This window comes from Ipomoea nil, unplaced genomic scaffold (assembly GCF_001879475.1).
Source record: "Ipomoea nil cultivar Tokyo-kokei standard unplaced genomic scaffold, Asagao_1.1 scaffold0688, whole genome shotgun sequence".
NCBI classification, from domain to species: Eukaryota; Viridiplantae; Streptophyta; class Magnoliopsida; order Solanales; family Convolvulaceae; genus Ipomoea; species Ipomoea nil.
In genome coordinates, this window is record NW_017617116.1 from 5,305,866 (window position 1) to 5,321,678 (window position 15,813).

At 34.8% G+C, this 15,813-nt stretch overlaps 2 protein-coding genes across 4 annotated transcripts; both read left to right on the top strand.

The window, feature by feature from the left end:
- The first annotated feature begins 1,776 nt into the window (after positions 1–1,776).
- Positions 1,777–15,699, top strand: LOC109175747 (bifunctional epoxide hydrolase 2-like). Of its 3 annotated transcripts, XM_019325093.1 has the most exons (4): positions 1,777–1,785; positions 14,366–14,866; positions 14,972–15,207; positions 15,294–15,699. In XM_019325093.1, exons 2-4 carry the CDS (start codon positions 14,390–14,392, stop codon positions 15,538–15,540), a joined length of 960 nt encoding a protein of 319 aa, XP_019180638.1. In that variant the 5' UTR covers positions 1,777–1,785; positions 14,366–14,389; the 3' UTR covers positions 15,541–15,699. The 3 variants fall into 3 exon arrangements, with proteins under 3 accessions (XP_019180638.1, XP_019180636.1, XP_019180637.1); XM_019325091.1 differs by lacking the exons at positions 1,777–1,785; positions 14,366–14,866; positions 14,972–15,207 and adding exons at positions 9,444–9,974; positions 10,076–10,317; XM_019325092.1 differs by lacking the exons at positions 1,777–1,785; positions 14,366–14,866; positions 14,972–15,207; positions 15,294–15,699 and adding exons at positions 9,444–9,974; positions 10,076–10,317; positions 10,390–10,809.
- Positions 4,107–5,550, top strand: LOC109175746 (bifunctional epoxide hydrolase 2-like). The gene is made up of 3 exons (XM_019325090.1): positions 4,107–4,632; positions 4,802–5,043; positions 5,142–5,550. The coding sequence occupies exons 1-3, from the start codon at positions 4,156–4,158 to the stop codon at positions 5,386–5,388; spliced, it is 966 nt and encodes a 321-aa protein (XP_019180635.1). The 5' UTR covers positions 4,107–4,155; the 3' UTR covers positions 5,389–5,550.
- Positions 15,700–15,813: the final 114 nt, after the last annotated feature.

The window sequence follows — 15,813 nt, forward strand, 5'->3', positions numbered from 1 at the left end:
AACCTGATCTGTGTCACGGATCTCATATTATAAGTTTTTGCCGTATATGTTTGGTAATCCTACCATCAATCCATCATTTTAAATAGCTATTATTTTCATGTATTAATCACATCACAATCAAATCATATTTCGAATTAATTAATGCTTCAAATTAAAGAATCGTATTTATATTATAGGTATTGATCGTGAATCACGCGCAATAACGTAACCCTCTTTTATTTTTGGTGTGTTTGTTTTTTACCATTTTCATTTTTCTCCATTCTCCATTATAGTTAGGAAAATACTTGGTGTACTCCCATTTTAAACTCTCAACTTGTACTCCTTCTCACATGCTCTTGATGTAGACATTTTTTTGTGGATCCACATAATGAAAATAACCAATCCTGGATTACCACCTCAGGGAGTATAAATAAGGGAGTAGAATTTTGGGAGTCTAGTAAAACTCTATAGCATGTGCACATGACATTCACCATGTTTCACATTGGGCTATGATTTGAGTCAAATTTTACGGTTGATTTTAATTATTATATTTATTGATTGATAATGCCTAATTATATCAAAATGTAATTCAAATGGCATTAGCCATTAGCACTCCTTATATCATTTATCAGGATTCATAGTGCACCGTGGATTCTAGTGTATGTGTATGTATCTTATATTGTGAGTTTTTTTTTTTTTTTTTTTTTTTTTTTTTTTTTTTTTTTTTAGTATGAAATTCTGTACTGTAAGAATATAAATTCTGTATATGAAACAAATTAATTATTGTATTTAATGTTATAAATTTTTGTATCTTGTGTTGTGAAATTCTGTGTCTATGAATACAAGCTATGTACCTAAATCATATTTGAAAAGTATGTAAATATATAATATGTGTATGTGTATGTGTCGTGATTTTTTTTATGTCTTATGTTATGAAATTTTATATCTTACAAGTATAAATTTTGTAATCCAGCATTCATAATATTATATAGACCCTGATCCATGATATAATTGTCAACAACTACGTAATTAATAGGCTTGAGAAGATTTAAAATTTGTCGACCTAATCTTTTCATTGGTACCACACACGGGCACGGCTCTTGTTAGACTTTTGCTCAGAAAATAAAAATGCAATTATTGCCAAAGAAAATGATATATGGACTTTTAATAAACTTTATGATTTTATTTTTTCAACGAATCAAAACATGTTATATAAATACAGAACTAATTTCACTTTTGGTCCCACGACTTTAGAGGTTCTATCATTTTTGGTGCACAACTTTAAATTTTTTCAATTTTGGTGTCTAACTTTGTTTATTTTTATCAATTTTGGTCTTTTCGACCAAATTGACTGCGAAATATTGCTGGATTTTACATTTTAGGGGCAAAATCGTCATCCCAAAGAAAGATATTCAATATCTAAACAAAAGAAAAATCATGTTAAGAGAAATATAAGAGTTTGGCAATCGTCGATGCTATAAATCTCATAGATCTGTGTCTAGTTTCTGTCCGTCTTCCCAATTATTCTCATCGATCAAACACCTATAGATATGATTTTAGAGTGATTTTGTTTAGATATTGAAGATGTTTCCTTGGGATGACGATTTTACCCCTAAAAATATAAAATCCGGCAATATTTCGTCGTCAATTTGGTTGAAAGGACCAAAATTGATAAAAACAACAAAGTTAGGCACCAAAATTGAAAACTTTTAAAGTTGTGCACCAAAAGTAATAGATCCTCTAAAGTCGTGAGACCAAAAGTGAAATTAATTCTATAAATACAGTACAATAAAATTAGGTAGAGCTTTTTGGAGAAAAATGAGTCATTATTCTATTGAATATTTTCCACACAGCTATTTGGATTACAAATAAAAAATACATAATTTATGTATATAAAATATATTATTTTAAAATACATTATTTAAGTACTAAAAATACATTTTTTTTGTATAATATAAAAAATGTACCTTCATTGCACAAATAATATACTTTTAGTATATTAAAAATGTACCTTGTATTCATACAAAATACATTAATTTGAATACTGAAAGTAAATTAGTTTGTATACTATCAAATAATATACATTTAATATACAAATAATGTACTTTTAGTATATTAAAAATGTACTTTACATTCACGGTGCACTGATAAATTTGTTATGCTAAGGAACAGTCGTTATTCAACATGTTCATCTTTACCCAATGTGTTTTAAGGGTCACACTTGTATAATTGTATGAGACAGCCTCATGGATCCTTATATGTGAGACGGGTCAGGTTGGGTCGGATTAGAGTGTTTGTTACTGAAAAATATAATACTAATTAGAAATGAGTTAATACCCAAAATTGTCCTCGACTATAGTGGTTTTTCTCAACTTCGTCCTAAACGACTTTGGTGACCTAATATAGTCCCAGACTTTTGTGTTTCGCTCAATTTAGTCCTCCGTTTGTTATTCTGTCAAATTGGTGTTAAATAAAGGGACAATTCAATAATATCAATATTGACCTCTCTTTACTTTCAACCTGCGAAGTGAGAAATCTCTCTTTCTTACACGAATTACACCCAGAGTTACTCTCAGACCTACGAATCAAATTTTATATTCGCAGCTTTAGAAGTGATTCTGGGAGTAATTCGTAAAAAAAGAGAGATTTTGCACTTCACATGTCTATGAATAAAGAGATGCCAATATTAAAATTATTGAATTGTCTATTTATTTAACAACAAATGGACGGAATAACAAATGGGGGACTAAATTGAGCAAAAACACAAAAGTCTGGGACAAAATTGAGTAAAAACACAAAACTCTAGGACTACATTAAGTCACCAAAATCGTTTAGGACAAAATTGAGAAAAACCACTATAGTCGAAGGGTATTAACTCAATTAGAAATAGAGCGTTTGTTACTTATAAGAAAAAATGTAATACTTGTACATTTTGATGTAAAAGTATTAAAATTTTTATCAAATATAAAAGTATTATACTTTTTCATATAAGTAATAAACAATTTATCCCTTATTAATATTATATTTTTTAGTATAAGTATTACATCTGATTTTGACTGATATGTCTCACAAATAAGAATTTTTAAGACGGTCTCTCACAAATTTTTAACGTGTCCTAAAAGTTAAAAATCGAGGCTAGCAATAAACGCCCTTAGGAATGCGTGTTCATGAGTCGATTCTTTCTTTACAAAGCTTCTTCCATGTTATTTTTGATATTTTTAAAGTAATAAAAATGATTTTTGATGCTCTTTATAAAAGTTATACTCAATTAATTTCGCTTTCTAATGACATAAGAATCGCTCAATTTAAATATTTGTAAGCTGAAATATGATCAAAATATTGAGTAATGATCAAAATTGAACAAGAATTGTTCTTTCTTCTTATTGTTTTTTTTTTTTTTGCCCCACATTGAGGTACAAAGCTTCGACATCTCATTTGAGAGGCTACAACTATGCTGCTCGACCATAAGTTTTTGTTCAACTTTTGACTTAATTTTTCCATATGATAAGACAACTGAAAGCACTACGTACTATTTGGTTTTGAAAAGAGTTCTACTCCATGTACTCATAAATCTTACTCCCTCAAATTTACTCTTTAATGCGGCGAGTTAGGTTATTTTTGTAAAAGTGTTTACATCAAAATTTAAAGTGTAGAAGTAAAAGTTGGGAGTAGAAAACTTGAATACATATAATTATTTTCCTTTGAAAAAGATATCGTGTCCAACTCCATTTCACCTTATTCTATGGACTCCCATTTCATCAAAAATTTCAAAAAATTCAATCATTTCTATCAAGTATTAAATGACAAAGAATCATACCTAACTAACCAATTATAGAGCAAATACAGAGTAATACGTAATTAACCAAATAAAGATTAATTTAGACACAGTTGTAACAATTTACAAGCAAAATAAGTTCAATCAATTATTGACTTTTTTTTTTTTTTTTTAAAAGCTACTAATTCTATTATAATTCTATTATATTGTACTATATGTTCATCAATACTTTTTCAACCAGTTAAAGCAACAAAGCTAATGATTTTTATGAAAGAGTCACTACATTACATGCTATCTGAGCACAAATTGCTTGACAATCGATTATTAACTATAAATATGAAGCAATGCAATTAGCATCCGCATTCACTTCAAAAACAAAACCAGGAAGATCGAGAAGAGAAATGGAGAAGATAACACACAAGACGGTGGGCGTGAATGGGATAAACATGCACATTGCAGAATTGGGGGAAGGCCCCTTGGTCCTCTTCCTCCATGGCTTCCCTGAGCTCTGGTTCTCATGGCGCCACCAGATCCTCTTTCTCGCCGCCCACGGCTACCGGGCGGTGGCGCCCGACCTCCGCGGCTACGGCGACACCACCGGCGCACCCAACGACGACTCTTCAAAGTTCACCGTGTTTCACATTGTGGGTGACCTCATAGAGCTTCTCCAGTCCATCGCTCCTGAGGAAGACAAAGTGTTTGTTGTGGGTCATGACTGGGGTGCAATCATAGCTTGGCATTTGTGCATGTTTAGGCCGGATAAAGTGAAGGCTTTGGTCAACCTCAGTGTTCATTTTATCCCTAGGGATCCTCGTCATGACCTTGTTGAAATCATGAGGGCCATGTATGGAGATGATCACTACATCGTCAGATTCCAGGTATGAACACCATTATATTGATTCAATAGCTAGTCAAAATCACTGGTACACTGGATAAATCTCACTTTCTAACCTTAATCAATAAAAAATTACAAGAATAAAACCAATAGACTGTTCTTATTGAGAGTCAAACTTGTAAATTGTAATCAGATCGACCAACTTAATGTAGGTACCAGGGGAGATTGAAGCAGAGTTTGCTCCTCTTGGAGTGAAGACATGTCTCAGAGACTTTTTTTCATACCGCAAACCACGACCATTGTATTTTCCTAAAGGCAAAGGCTTTAGTGCAAATACAGATGGTTCAACTGCCCTGCCGGCATGGTTGCCGGAGGAAGACTTGGACTATTTTGTCAGCCGGTATGAGAAGACGGGCTTCACCGGAGGAGTGAACTACTACCGAGCTTTGAAATTGTGACTCCTCACTACTCTTATTTCTTGAATCTTGATTTTTTATCATATATTTGATGGCATGTGAATAGTAAGTGATTATTGAGGGGCTTAAAATGCAGAGATTGGGAGCTGACTGCACCTTGGTCGGAGGCAAAAGTGATGGTGCCGACCAAATTCATAGTTGGAGACCTGGACTTGGTTTATCATATTAAAGGTGCAAAAGAATACATACACGATGGAGGGTTCAAGAGTGATGTGCCATTACTGGAAGATGTGGTTGTTCTTCAAGGTGTGGCTCATTTCATTAACCAAGAAGCACATGAAGAGGTTAACAACCACATTTACAACTTCATCAAGAAGTTCTAGATAGGCTTTACTATAATCAAGGGTTGTGTTTACAACCAATAATAAACTTAATAACTAGTCAAGCCAAGTTCCTTGTGGTTCTTTACTTCAATAATAAACTTAAAAGCTAGTCAAGCCAAGTTCTTTGTTTGCTAGGATCATATAAGGCAGCATTTATCAAGATCTCTGGTGTTCTGTGTCTGTTTTACGGCCAAGTTTATTTCCGTTCGCTTCGGGAGGTATGGGAGAGGCCCAAGAAGAATTGTCACTGTACTTGTGGAGTTGTGGATAGTACTATCAAAGCGGGTCACCCCGCCCCGCCACAGGCCTAATTTCTGGCAAGCTTCTGCGTGCCGGCCCGCCGGCTAGGGTTCCGCAAATTATGCTGTGCAACCGAATGCACCTTGCAAGGTGCATACGGTTGCAAAACGGCGCCGTTTTGGTTAAAAAAACGCGCGTCCCACTTAAAGAAGAAATCAGGTTCGATTCCCGGCAATAGCATTTTTATATATCCAGAAATTCATAACTATATAACCACAATTTCATAACTATATATCCACAATTTCATAACTTATATCCACAGTGAATGAATGAAGTAAAAATCCACAATGAATGAATGAATGAAGTAAAAATCCACAATGAATGAACTAAATATCCACAATATATGATTGAACTAAATATCCACAATGAATGAACTAAATATCCATAAATTCATAACTATATAACCACAATTTCATAACTATATATCCACAATTTCATAACTATATATCCACAGTGAATGAATGAAGTAAAAATCCACAATGAATGAATGAATGAAGTAAAAATCCACAATGAATGAATGAATGAAGTAAAAATCCACAATAAATGAACTAAATATCCACAATATATGATTGAACTAAATATCCACAATGAATGAACTAAATATCCATAAATTCATAACTATATAACCACAATTTCATAACTATATATCCACAATTTCATAACTATATATCCATAATAATGCTATTGCTGAGAGTCGAACCTAATTTTTTTTTTTTTTTAAGTGGGACGCGCGTTTTTAATCAAAACGACGTCGTTTTGAACCGTATGCACCATGCTCATGGTACATTCGGTTGCACAGCATAACTATTGCTAGGGTTCATGCAACCCGCCCCACGTGAGTTGGCGGATCCTGGGGCCAGCCCGCGAACTTTTGTTTATTTATTTATTATTATTTTTTTCAAAATCTCAAATCTCAGAAATCTCCTGCGATGAAGTCTCAAATCCTTCTCCTCGTTAGAATTTCCTCGCCGGTGATCTTAAGCCCAGACAACGTTTCTATTTCTCCCATGTTTTTTTTTTTAAACCTTTGTTGTTTCGTCTTGTCTTCCGGCAAAGATGAAGAGCTTTCAGTAGTATAACTTGTAGACATTGCAATAATGGAGGAACCACCCTATATTTTGGGCTAAGTGAGAAGAGAAAGAAACCCAGTGTAGAAGCGGCATAAACCTAAGCGAGACTAGCAAGCTGGAAGAGAAACTATGGAGTTTTGTGGTCTCCACTCTGTGTAATGTATACATATACTCAACCAAGATCAGGAAGAAGAAACCCAGCAAATGAAATGACCTTTTAGCCCAGCATGGTAACCCAGCAAATGAAATGACCTTTTAGCCCTTTACTAACGTCTATATAATCCTTTTAGCCCTTAGTCAAGGGTTTAACTCGTCCAAATTAAAAAATGAGGACCAAATTTAAAAAATCACAATAGTTGGATATATATATACACACTCATGCCCGCATGGCCGGGCAACTCAGTTGATCACAAGTCTCACTAGTGATTGTGGGGATGTGGGCCGAATTTGTGCGCAAAAGTGCAAAACAAAGAACCATTCAATTTGGAAAAGATTTAATGGCTTTAATTTAAATCAAGGGGAGTGGAAAAATATCATCCTTACTAGGCTTGAGAGTCAATACCACCCCCATTAGGAAAAGTCACTTCATGCCACTTGATCACAACATCATTGGCATTTAGAAGTTCATTTTAGAGTTCAGTAACTATGGTTTGCCTTTAGAATACATCTACCAACAATATAAAGTACATTCAACAACGGTATAAAGTACACCTAACATTATAATTAATTTCACAAAATGTGAAAGTTAGTTGCACTTAGAGTTCATCTTTTAACAGTATAAAGTGCATCTAGCGTTATCATTAATTGCACTAAATATGAAATTTAATTGCACTTAGAGTTCACTTTTTAAATTTTATGATTTATTTTTTATATTTGGTTTTAAGGTTTACTTTTTACTATTTTGGAGTTTAAATTTTATGGTTAAGCTTTATGTTTAGTTTTTTGGATTAATCAATAGATGCACTACGTAGTTTTACTTAATTGCGCTCTATAGTGTGGAAAGTTTAATTTTATAGTGTTGTTAATTGCATTTTAGTGTTTGAGTTATTTTAAAAATAATTATAAAATAATAAAGAAAATAAGTAAAGAAGAAAGTGTTACTTTGACTAATTAATGAATAATAAACATAACGGGTAAAATGAGACATTAGAGTATCTTCTATTCCTAATAATTACCCATTGTTCAGTTGACTTAAATCATAAATTAATTTTTTTCTCAAAATTTGACGCAAATGACATTAGGCAAATGAGCTGAGAAGATGTATGACTTTTATAAGCAATTTCATCTAAATTGGTCAAATAATAAATTTAGTAATCACAAGGTTCTAAGTTCAACTTCTTATAAAATCTATTTATTAAGTTTATTCTTCCAAAAGGCTGAACCCCAACCCTAAGGGCCCCACACATAAGCAAACCAACTATAGATAATCTAGGTGATATTCACCCCGCCCCTACCTTCAAATAGATGTAATAGGCACTCAGATTTTTAGATTTTATGCATGGTTAGTTGGTTAGTATTATAAGTACTTTCATTTTTTATTTATTTATTTATATATTATTGATGGTAAGTGATTCATTAAACCAAAAGTAGACATAATTCATATTCCTTTTTTTTTTTTTTTTTTTCTAAATAAATGATAACACGTGATCATAATGTTATTTTTTTAAAACCAATTATTGCAAATAACCAAAAATGGTAGGAAACTAGGGACCACAAGTGCACAACATTTTACAATAGGGACATGGAAGGTCACTTTACTGTACAATAGGGCTCGTTTATGGAAAATGATATTTGGATTTGGAATGAGTAAAACTTTTATTACGTATATGCTTAAAAAACAAAATATTAGGTATCGTGATTTTATTGTAGAAGAAAAATAAAATAATAAAATAATAAATAATAAAATTATGATCCAATTTTTGAAACTCATATTGAATCAAAATATGACAAGTAAACATAGAATAAAAATTGAAAGTATTACATGTATCTCTACAATACTTTTTCACTTTTTAAATTAATTGACGCATTATTTTCTCTATATCTATACAATTTAAACCCATTTGAATACACATTACTAATAAAAGGTTTTGGTTCATATTATAACCTTAACCTAATTAATTATTATGCTTAGGCCGGTTATTCTGTTAAATGATGAAGAATGGTTGGTAATAAAGTACACGTTTTTAAATACTTCGTTTTCAATTGCATGTGTTCTGGTCCTAATGAAAATAATGTTGTTGGCGATAATTCCATTAGGTCCACAAATTTTAGTAGAATTCCATTAGGTAACACGCATTCTTTTTGTTGCTACCACATGCCGGCTCTCTTCAGTCTCTTGTAAAAACAAAAATGGAATTATCGCCAAAGAAAATGATATATAAAATAAGTAAAATATTCATTATGTATATTCTGAAAGGAATGACCAGATGGGTGTAGTAGAATTCTTGTATCAAAGATTACATCAGTTTGATTTATACCAACACTATATATCAGAAATCAAGTTGATAAAAGTATTAATTTTGTAATTACAATATTACAAGTGTGACAACCGTAAATTTCTGTTGTTGCTCCAAACCAAAAAAAAAAAAAAAAAACAAAAAAACAAAAAAAAAAAAAAAGACAAAACAAAAAACAAAAAACATGAGGAAACTTGGGACCGCAGCAATAAATTTACCTGTACAGAAATGTGAGTTATAAAGCAAAACTAGGCAGAAGAGCTGGTACAGAGAGAAGAGAAAAATGGAGAAGATAACACACAAGACGGTGGGCGCGAATGGGATAAACATGCACATTGCAGAATTGGGGGAAGGCCCCTTGGTCCTCTTCCTCCACGGCTTCCCTGAGCTCTGGTTCTCATGGCGCTACCAGATCCTCTTTCTCGCCGCCAAAGGCTACCGGGCCGTGGCGCCGGACCTTCGCGGCTACGGCGAAACCACCGGCGCGCCCACCAATGACTCTTCAAAATCCACCGTCTTTCACGCTGTGGGTGACCTCATAGAGCTCCTCCAGTCCATCGCTCCTGAGGAAGACAAAGTGTTCGTTGTGGGTCATGACTGGGGCGCAATCATAGCTTGGCACTTGTGCCTGTTTCGGCCGGATAAAGTGAAGGCTTTGGTCAACCTTAGCGTTCATTTTCTCGCTAGGGATCCTCATCAAGACCTTGTTGAAATCTATAGGGCCACGTATGGAGATGATCACTACTTCGTCAGATTCCAGGTATCAATAGACTGTTCTTATTAAGAATCAAACTTGTAATCAGATCGACCAATTTAATCAGAGTTGTTCCAAAATAACTCTTTTGGAATATAATGATGTAGGTACCAGGGGAGATAGAAGCGGAGTTTGCTCATCTTGGAGTGAAGACATGTCTCAAAGACTTTTTTACATACCACAAACCACAACAATTGTATTTTCCTAAAGGCAAAGGCTTTAGTGCAAATTCCGATGGCTCAAACGCCCTGCCGGCATGGTTGCCGGAGGAAGACTTGGACTATTACGTCAGCCGGTATGAGAAGACAGGCTTCACCGGAGGAGTGAACTACTACCGAGCTTTGAAATTGTGAGTCCTCACTACTCTTAATTATTTCTTGTTTCTTGATTTTTGATCATATTTGAGCGGCTTAAAATGCAGAAACTGGGAGCTGACTGCACCTTGGTCTGAAGGCAAAGTGATGGTGCCAACCAAATTCATAGTTGGAGACCTGGACTTGGTTTACCATATTGAAGGTGCAAAAGAATACATACATGATGGAGGGTTCAAGAATGATGTGCCATTGCTGGAAGATGTGGTTGTTCTTGAAGGTGTGGGTCATTTCATCAACCAAGAAGCACATGAAGAGGTTAACAACCACATTTACAACTTCATAAACAAGTTCTAGATTGGCCGTGCTTTTCTATAATCAAGCTTGCTCTATGTTTACCACCAATAATAAACTTAATAGCTAGTCAAGCCAAGTTCCTTGTGGTTCTTTGCTTGCTATGTTTACTTATGCATACAATAATGTAAACTATTTTATTGTCATGGTATAATGGATTAAAAGGTATAATCCTATTGTATTGGTGCATATATATATAAATTAGTAAGTGGTAATAAATATTTGGTAGTAGTGATTAGGAGTAATTTAAAAACTGTCTATTAACCTCTTATGGGGCATTTGGTTGGATGGAGGGAATTAGGTAGGAAAAAAATTGTAATTTCATGGGGGAGGAATAATGGGAGAATAAAGTGGTAATTTAAATTCCATGTTAAACATGACTTTTAGGTTAAAAAAAGAGAGGGAGATAATTTTGGGAAGACATGTGATAATGAGGGAATTTTAATTCTGCGGAATTACAATTCCCTCCAACCAAACGAATGAATTTGTTTGTCTTTAGAATTATGTGGGTGTAGAATTGTAATTCCCTCCAATCAAACATCCTGTGCGTGCCGACCAACTATAGATAATCTAGACAAGATTCACCCGCGCCCACCTTCAAATAGATGTAATAGATACTCAAATTTTTAGATTTTATACATGGTTACTTGGTTAGTAACTTAGTATTATAAGTACTCCCATTTTTTATTTTAATTTTTATTGGTGTTGATATGGTAAGTGATTCATTAAACAAAAAGTAGACATTATCAGTTGGGAAGAATGTGGGGAGAATGTAAGAGTGATTAGGAAAAAGAATGTGGGAGGCAAGAGAAAAAAAGAAAAGAAAAAAAAAAAGAAGAGAAAACTGATTTTTTTAAAAAAAATAAAAATAAATAAATACTGCGTTAGGCGCGCTGTCGACGCGTGGCACTTGACTGTGCGCAAATGCGCACAACTTTTGTTGTTGTTGTTGTAGTTTTTTTTTTTTTTTTTTTCCTGACATTATTTCAAGCACTTGCAGGCCAATTATTTTTCCAATAATTCTTCTCCACATCAAGTATTAACTTTGTTTGAGAGAATTCATCTGACAATAACTCCAAAATAACCACTATAGTGGATGTTCTAAGGGGAAGTGTCAATTTATATTATGGACTAGGGTCCACATAGTATTATGGACCCTGAATTGAAACGAGGTACAAAATTCATACTCGTAAAGTACAAAATTTCATAACACAAAGCACACAAAATTACAACACAATACACATAGCATATCATTATGAACCTAGCTGGATTGAAAAGACGATGTACATAATTCATACTCGTAACGTACAGAATTTCATCACATAAGAAACATATACATGCTATATTTACTTATTTTTCAAATATGATTTAAGTACATAATTTGTGTTCATAGACACAGAATTTCACAACACAAGACACATAAATTCATAACATAAGACACAATTACTAATTTTTTTCAATACAAAATTCATGCTCTTAAGATACAAAATTCCGTAATGCAAGACACAAAAAGTCACAACATACACATAAACCAGGGTCTAAAGTGCAGTGTGACTCCCTGATCCATAGTATAAGGAGGGGGGGGGGGGGGGGATAGGCCACTTCGATGATTTTGATTGACAAAGTTATTATTATTATTATTACTATTATTATTATTATTATTATTATTATTATATTTTGGTGAAAAAACACACCACCACCACGAAGACTACTTAATCCTTCTAAATCTTGTTCCTCCCGCAGCAGCATGAAGGAGCTCAGTTATCCCGTTAGGAGGGCCCTCCAAAGTCTTAATCCCCCAAGTGATTGTTTGTCCGAGATTAGCCAAATAGTCTGCAATTCACCCAATTGCAACTATAAATATAGTTTAAGCATTTTCGAAAGGAGTGAATATGTGAAATATGATTTTCATACTAGAAGATTATAAATTTAAGAGTAAATACTCAAAATGATCCCTCGACTATAGCTAAATTCACAAATTGGTCCTCAACTTTCAATTTCAACCAATTAAGTCCATAACTTTGCAATTTTGACACGATTTGGTCCTCCATCTATTTGACTGTTTGTTGGCCGCGATCTTTGAGGATATGTATGTAGTTTCACGTGCAAAGCTCAAGAAAACGCTCTTGGAGGTGACATCGTTGTTTCGGAGGGAAAAGTGCTTCTCCGCTTGCTGCTTGGGGATCACGAGCCGGTTCAGCTTAGAGAACGCTCTTGGAGGTGACAGCGTCGTTTCGGAGGGGCGAAGTGCTTCTCCGCTTGCTGCTTGGGGATCCCGAGCCGATTCAGCTTGCCTACATCGCTTGGAGTCATGGCTTTCTGGAAGTGCCACTCCAGGGACTTCGGCGATCTATCTATCAAAAGCTATAATCTCTCCGGCATGGGGTGCATCGCCGGCAGTGGATTCAAATGTAACAGTGCGGTCTAGAAATGCAACCGGAACCTTAAAAAACCGACGATGGACCATGAAATTACATATATATCCTAAAAATGTGCAGTCAACAAACGGTCAAATAGACAAAAGGACCAAATTGTGTTAAAATTGCAAAGTTAAGGACTTAATTGGTTGAAATTAAAAGTCGAGAGCCAATTTATGAATTTAATTATAGTCGAGGGACCATTTTGAGTATTTACTCAAATTTAATTTTTGTTAATATTTGTTTAGTCAAGTTGGTCACAGAAGGCAAATTATGCTGTGCATCCGTATGCACCAAGCATGGTGCATACGGATGCAAAAACGACATCGTTTTTATAAAACGCGCGTCTCCCCTTAAAAAAAAAAAAGGTTCGAAACTATAATTCCATAATCGATGAACTATAATTCCATAATTGATGAACTATAATTCCATAATCTAATCTATGAACTAAAATTTTCAGAATGAATGAACTAAAATTCCAGAATCTATGAACTAAAATTTCAGAATCGATGAACTATAATTCCATAATCGATGAACTATAGTTCCATAATCGATGAACTATAATTCCATAATCCATGAACTAAAATTCCATAATGAATGAACAAAATAATGTTGTTACTAGGAATCGAACCTGAATTTTTTTTTTAAAGGGGAGACGCGCGTTTTTAATAAAACGACGTCGTTTTTGCATCTGTATGCACCATGCATGGTGCATACAGATGCACAGCATAACTATTCGTCACAGAAAGGTACAGGCTATTACACATTTACACATGAGCAAAATGTATAGATTTCAATCATATTCTTCTAGCTAGTATAATAAATGTGAGGTTCACTCATCACATCATTGTACAATAGGTAGGTGAAGGGCCATAATAATCAATAGGTATGACTTTTCCCAAACAGGGACAAAGAGCAATCATTATTGTATGGACCATGATCCATACAAGTTGTGTGGATCATATTTTGTATACTATAAAATAATGTACATTCAGTACAAAAATAATGTACATTCAACACAAAAATAATGTACATTGTATTCAGGGGATGTACATTATTTTTATACTGAATGTACATTATATTGTATAATGTACATTCAGTACAAAAATAATGTACATTTAGTATATTAAAAATGTACTTTATGTTATGATCCACATAACATTGTGTGGACCATGGTCCACATAATAATTTACCGACAAAGAGGACCGCAATACACATGACCTTTTGCAAAAGAGGGAGACCGGAGATATTGCGGCCGCCTTAGGAGACCTTAGTAGCAAGCTTAATCAGTAGTTAATGTTCACTTCAGAAACGAACTACTCTACACAGTGAAGACAAAATGGAGAAGATAACACACAAGACGGTTGCCGTGAATGGGATAAACATGCACGTAGCAGAATTGGGAAAAGGCCCCTTGGTGCTCTTCCTCCACGGCTTCCCTGAGCTCTGGTTCTCATGGCGCCACCAGATCCTCTTTCTCGCCGACCACGGCTACCGCGCCGTGGCGCCGGACCTCCGCGGCTACGGCGACACCACCGGCGCGCCCAACGATGACTCTTCAAAGTTCACCGTCTTTCACCTCGTGGGTGACCTCATAGACCTCCTCCAATCCATCGCTCCTGAGGAGGACAAAGTGTTTGTTGTGGGTCATGACTGGGGCGCAATCATAGCTTGGCATTTGTGTATGTTTAGGCCGGATAAAGTGAAGGCTTTGGTCAACCTCAGTGTCCATTTTTTCCCTAGGCATCCTCATCTGGATCTTGTTGAAGGCCATAGGGCCATGTATGGAAATGATCACTACATTTGCAGATTCCAGGTATAAGCTAGCAGCAGTACCTTTTTCTCTCTAGCGAGTTCATGAAATTAGATTTTTGAGGTTTGATCAACAACATATGTAATCTAGTTAGTCGTATATGTGTAGGAACCAGGAGAGATTGAAGCCGAGTTTGCCCCTATTGGAGTCAAAACATGTCTCCAAAACATCATCTTTGCATTCGGTAGACCAGAACCTTTGTATTTTCCTAAAGATAAAGGCTTTACAGATGGTTCAACTGCCCTGCCGGCATGGTTGCCGGAGGAAGACTTGGATTATTATGTGAACCGGTATGAGAAGACAGGCTTCACCGGAGGAGTTAACTACTACCGAGCTTTGAAACTGTGAGTTACCCTTCAATTCCAATCTCTTTTATGCTATATCTTATATCTTAAACTGTGAATCTAACTTTGGGTGGCTTAAAATGCAGAGACTGGGAGTTAACTGCACCCTGGTCTGGGTCAAAAGTGATGGTGCCAACCAAATTCATAGTTGGAGACCTAGACTTAGTTTATCAAATTCCAGGCGCAAAAGAATACATACACAATGGAGGGTTGAAGAATGATGTGCCATTACTGGAAGATGTGGTGGTACTCCAAGGTGTGGCTCATTTTCTCAACCAAGAAGCACCTCAAGAGGTTAACAACCATATCATCAACTTTTTAAACAAGTTTTAAACTTTCTTGTAAGTTTTGTGTTTACACTGCATCAATAAGTGAATAACAATCTTAATAGCAAACTCAAGTATTGGACTTTTCAATAACTGTAATTTTGATTTTTGGAAGTTGAACAAGACAAGATCGATCTATATAATATAATGCTTGTGCTTGGCAAATTATTCTGTGGACGTGCAAGGTGGACTCGGGTCCAAAAATACATATACAATTTATATATTGACGGTAAATATTTTTTGAATGCTACTGGTTCTATTACAATGTAGTATCTGGCTT

What these genes read in the sequence shown, in the direction of transcription:
- LOC109175746 (XM_019325090.1), top strand. Translation starts at nt 4,156, where the DNA reads ATGGAGAAGATAACACACAAGACGGTGGGCGTGAATGGGATAAACATG. An exon ending in ACTACATCGTCAGATTCCAG is followed by an intron (nt 4,633 to 4,801) that starts GTATGAACACCA and finishes AACTTAATGTAG; the next exon opens with GTACCAGGGGAGATTGAAGC. An exon ending in TACTACCGAGCTTTGAAATT is followed by an intron (nt 5,044 to 5,141) that starts GTGACTCCTCAC and finishes CTTAAAATGCAG; the next exon opens with AGATTGGGAGCTGACTGCAC.
- LOC109175747 (XM_019325091.1), top strand. Translation starts at nt 9,498, where the DNA reads ATGGAGAAGATAACACACAAGACGGTGGGCGCGAATGGGATAAACATG. An exon ending in ACTACTTCGTCAGATTCCAG is followed by an intron (nt 9,975 to 10,075) that starts GTATCAATAGAC and finishes ATAATGATGTAG; the next exon opens with GTACCAGGGGAGATAGAAGC. An exon ending in TACTACCGAGCTTTGAAATT is followed by an intron (nt 10,318 to 15,293) that starts GTGAGTCCTCAC and finishes CTTAAAATGCAG; the next exon opens with AGACTGGGAGTTAACTGCAC.